General features: G+C 36.3%; 1 protein-coding gene across 4 annotated transcripts in view; it reads left to right on the top strand.

Annotated features, from left to right (window-relative positions):
* gria2b (glutamate receptor, ionotropic, AMPA 2b) overlaps positions 1 to 2,131 on the top strand; it is a 49,695-nt gene extending 47,564 nt beyond the window's left edge. For 2 of the 4 annotated variants that reach the window (XM_035669555.1, XM_035669554.1), the window contains exon 16: positions 59 to 2,131. In XM_035669555.1, coding sequence (XP_035525448.1) covers positions 59 to 223 — 165 coding nt within the window. In that variant the 3' untranslated portion in view covers positions 224 to 2,131. The remainder of the gene's footprint in view (positions 1 to 58) is intronic. The other 2 variants (XM_035669557.1, XM_035669556.1) reach the window with 1 other exon arrangement.
* The last annotated feature ends 2,854 nt before the right edge of the window (positions 2,132 to 4,985 follow it).

The raw sequence follows: 4,985 nt of genomic DNA, 5'->3' as shown, positions 1-4,985 counted from the left end.
TGTGTGTGTGTGAATGTGTTAATGTTGCTTGCGTGTACATGTGACTTTGCTTGTTTAGATGACCTTTGGGGACGCCATGAGGAATAAAGCGAGACTTTCCGTCACTGGGAGTACTGGGGAGAATGGTCGGGTGATGACTCCAGAGTTTCCTAAAGCTGTTCACGCTGTCCCTTACGTGAGACCTGACATGGGACTAAACGTCAGCCTGACAGATCTGTCCTGATCAATGAGAAACTTCTGAGTGCCTTACAATGGTTTCAAAAGAGCGATTTTTTTCTTGTCCTTCCCTCCCTCCTTCTGTTCCGGCGCTTATTCTGTCTCTGTCTGGTGAAAAAGGAAAGGTAGGAGATGGAGGCTTCATTTTGCCTCTCACAAAGACTTGTATTGTTGCTCTCTGTCTCTATTTCTCACCGTATAAAACGCCTCCCTCTCTGGGTGGAATTACATCTCGGAATATAAAAGGGAGGCTCTTTTTTTCTGAACTGATGACGCCATGCTTTCCTATCTATCTGTCGTGACTGGACTGAGACGGAAACGAGGGCTTGATTGATGGCAACGGCTGCTTCTGGGAGTTTCCGTCATCTTAACTGTGTTTGTTGAGTGTGTGTGGGTGTGTGTGTGTGAAGAGCGCAGGGGTGTGTGCGTCAGGGGAAGATGTCATCAAAAACGCACTGTTTCTGTAGCCACCACCGCCAAACAGGATTTTCAAGCACACTTGATATCATCTGCATTAAGATGTGAAATTGTCTTTTTTTTTTCTAAGAAAACCTAAGAAAAAAGTTTATTGAAAAAAAAAATATTTTTATGTATTTTCACAAAATAGCTTTTAAATAAACTTGCTTACATACTGGTTGGATATAAACATCTTAATGTGTGATAAAGAAAGAAAAAATACTAAACAGCTTCTAGTTCCATATTTTTAAAGCCAAATACATATGGGGGTGAGATGCTGAAATCATGTAATTAATTCCTATTCTAAACTTTCCTGTATATTTTATTCTTTAACATTTGGTGTTGATATGAAATATATGTCAATGCTTGACATTTGGAATCAAACCTTCTATGTTTTTCTTGTTAGAGTTGGTGCAGCGACTTTGCTTTATACTTTTGTCTATTTGTTTGCTTCAGTGCTTTTGTTGTTTGTATTTTTTCTGACAAGGACCGGGGTTGTTCTACTTTCAAGAGGAAATTAATCTGTTTACACGCCATGAATGCAAAACAAAACGTAGTATGGTATAGTATTATCGCATCACATTTTGAAGTGACATCAAAAAGAGGCATCAACATCCACATGGTTTACGTGGTGGTTTCAAATGCCAAATAAGTACGAGTGCCAAATTCTAGTGCCAGTAGATATGAATATAGTCTTAATATAATCAATCACTGTCATCTCAGTGAATGTAAATGATACATTCTGTAACGTTTGTAACTAGATGTACAGTCGGTGGCAATGACAGTGCTGATACAATAGCCTTTTCGCTTTGTTTTCCAGTCTCCATGTATTTTGCATTGATCTGACAATGAAGTAGCACCAGTTGCATGTTGTTGCCGCAAATACTACATAAGTTTATTTCAATACTGCCAAACATGCGTTTTCATTTTAATGTTGAAGTTGTGAGATTAACTGTTTGAAATTGGAAATACAATGTTAGACATATATACAATATATACATATATACATATATTTTATAGAAAAAGTTTAAATATGAAAAATTATAGCCCCTTCTTATTATAGCGTCAACGCTACTCTGCTTTCATTAAATACTAAATTTGGTTACTTATTCAGAAAATACAGTATTTTCATTTTATTTTTTGCAGTTATGCAGTCTTACCATAAGTTACTTACAAAACTTAAACAGACGAGCACTTCTAATTATAAGACACATTTTATTATATCTTCTTTTCTGAAATTGACCAATGAAAAGTCCTCCACTGCAACACAAAGGGAGGTAAATTCTACTATTATTATCACTGTTGTTTTTGTAATCAACAATAGAAACATATACCGTAGTTGCTTATCAATTTCATCGCATATTCAGGCTATTCTCACTGACATTTTGTATATGGAATGTGTGCTAACTTGTTTATTTTTTGGGACTCTTTCTAAATAAAAGTGGCTGATCTCTTGTTATCTCTCAGTGTGTGTCATTTATTTAGGAATTGAGTTGTCGTTGATCCTAAGTAAAGCATCACAGAAAAAGTGGTGGTATTTTTGTTTAAGCCTGGCTATTAAACAGCATCATCAATGTGGGCATAAATGAAATTAAACATGATTAGTAAAAACAACCAGAGGTGGAAGTGGGAGTATAGAAGATGATGAGGTGATCTACTTTTTTTTGTTACAACAAAGGTAGGACCAACTGGTTAAGATCTCTGACAAAGTAACCATTAACTAGCGCTACTCAGTAGGCTAATTGAGGGGGAATGCTATCCTTTATGAGCAAAATGACCAAATACATCCCCCTTGTTAATCTGCAATCCCCCCTTTTCATCCTATAGTACCGATGTCAATAATAAGCCGACTGTGGTCCAGGTCCAGACCCAGAGGCTCTCTTATGTGACCTATAACCAATACATTATTGCGAATTATTCAATTTTGGCTGTCAGAGAGAAGTAATTTGCTCCAAAAAGAGGAAGTTAGAGAACATTTTCAAGTCCAAAAAATCATAATGACTACTTCCATTATGATTCAGTGTCACTGAAGTACAATTGAACAATTGTATAATGAAGAAAGTACAATTCAATAACATTTCAACAATATTTATTGTCAGAAATTGAGTTCTATGGTGCTTCATGTACCTACCCTGAGTCCTTGCTGCAGCAGTCATGGGTTTGAATTCGACCTGTCATCCCCTCTCTCTCACCCCCACTTTCCCAAATATTTTTTTTCATTATTATACACCATTTCGAGTTATTTGAAAGTTTAAAGCCCCCCACCTAACAAGCTTGCTAACATACAGTTAGCTAACTCTTTAGGTCCATAGCTTAGCTACAATAGCTTCCTCCATTTTGGATTTTCTGGCTATGCCCTATCAAAGGTCAGCACTGTCAAGATGGCTTGCTATTTTGTCAATGGCGTGAATTCACAGATCAAATTTGAACTCTCTGTGAAACATTCGGACTGATTATATTTGCATCATTGATTCCATTGGAATTAACTGACTGTTGTAAAATATTGCTATTTTAAATTCTGCCCAGCCCTTAACAGGGATGAGGGATGCCAATCAAGCACAGTTTGTACATGCCCACACAGTCTTGGGAAGAAGTCTAATTAGGCAACATAAGAGATACACCTGTCTAAGTAGACTGTTAGTGTGCAGGAGCATATGGACTGTCCCACATGAAAGTTGACAATCAACGGACATAGATCCTTAATTGCAATGAGTCCAGAGCTTTGGCAAACAATGACAGGTCAAAATTCTGACCATCAGACATTTTTGACCAAAATGGGGTCACTTTCTCCTAATTCTCTTTTGATTTTAAATCAGTGTCGGAGCTATGGCCCAAGTTGTTTTGCTATTTTTAAAACATGCTGCACAGATTAATTAGCTCCACCAAACTTCACACTGACGACAGGTTTAATCAGCCAGATATCAAAAAACACCTGTATAGATGATAAGAGAGATGAGACGATAAAGGTCTTGGTTTAAAAAAGAATATTATGATGTACTGTCATGCTATTTTTATTTTGTCCAAATAATAAAACAGATTTCTACCCAAAGTAATCATATATCAAAACAAATAATTAATGTACACTTCTTTATGTCATTAACTGTCAATGTAAACGTTTCCCTATTGAACTATAATGTGATCATTTACTGAATGCGTTTCCAGCCCTAATGACATTTGATACCACACCAGCTGTGTTACTATAAAAACACTAGAAATTAATTAATTTTTTTTTTACTAAAAACAGGATTTTATCCACCAACATCTCCCTCCTTCTGCTGAGTGGTAATGAAGGTTATAGGTCTGCATGAAGATGGTTGACTTCCCCCCTGCTCCATAAAGATAATCCCTCTTTTTGCCCAGTTAGGCCATATGATCCTCTCCAATCCTTTATTCATTTTCCACACCTTGAAGTAAATTAGATCATATTAAATTCATGTTTTCCCACTCTCACGCCTTAAAATGGACTGTTGCCTAAGGATTGCAGATCTAGAAAATGACCAAATGTTTTACTGGATGTCATATCAACTATGATTGTTAAAATGTGTATTTCTATGTCTGTTGTTTAGGATAACAGATTGATTGTTTTACATTTTTACACATAAATAGGTTCTTGTAAACATGACAATGTAGGCAGATGCCTGACCGTGCAAGGCTCTTAACATTATAACAAGAACCTTGAACTGGACTAAGAATGCTTTGCTTTGGAACTGAAGAACTGAACTGTAGTTACTGAATAAATGCAACATTTACCCAAAATGGAAATGTTCCTTTTTGTGTTTGCTATTGTTGACATACACCTGTTTACCCTGTTAACCCCTGTCTACCGATTTGCATGAAAGAGCTGTGGCAAGAAGAAAATATCAGTTTTGGTCATGATGGCAGCCCAAAAAAAAGCTACTAAAGGCCTTCGTAACAAGATGAGGACTTAGGGCAATCTCATTTATACATTGTATGATTTATTGACAGTTTACAGTTACGATATGCAGTATTTATGATAAAAGGATTATGTTAATCTAAGTGCACATCACCAGCATATTTAATCATATTTCATAACAACATGTAAGCATGAGAATAAATACATCAGGAAGTTATTAAAAAATGAGAGAAAGGCCAGGAAATGATCGGCTTGAATGTGAAACCATCTCATAAGATGAAATTAACTGAGAAAAGAAGGTAAAGTCTTGGAATTTGGAAGATAGACACGTGTGAGAGTAACTGTCGTTCTACAGCTTAAAAGTGTTGAAGAATTAAGCCGTGCTATTATACGTCTTCTTGATCCTTGTTCCTTTAATGGTGGAAGGATTTAGTTGTGA

The sequence above is a fragment of the Morone saxatilis genome, unplaced genomic scaffold, assembly GCF_004916995.1.
Source record: "Morone saxatilis isolate NCDOM2014 unplaced genomic scaffold, NCSU_SB_2.0 Contig22, whole genome shotgun sequence".
NCBI classification, from domain to species: domain Eukaryota; kingdom Metazoa; phylum Chordata; class Actinopteri; family Moronidae; genus Morone; species Morone saxatilis.
This window is presented reverse-complemented; position numbering and strand designations above follow the sequence as displayed.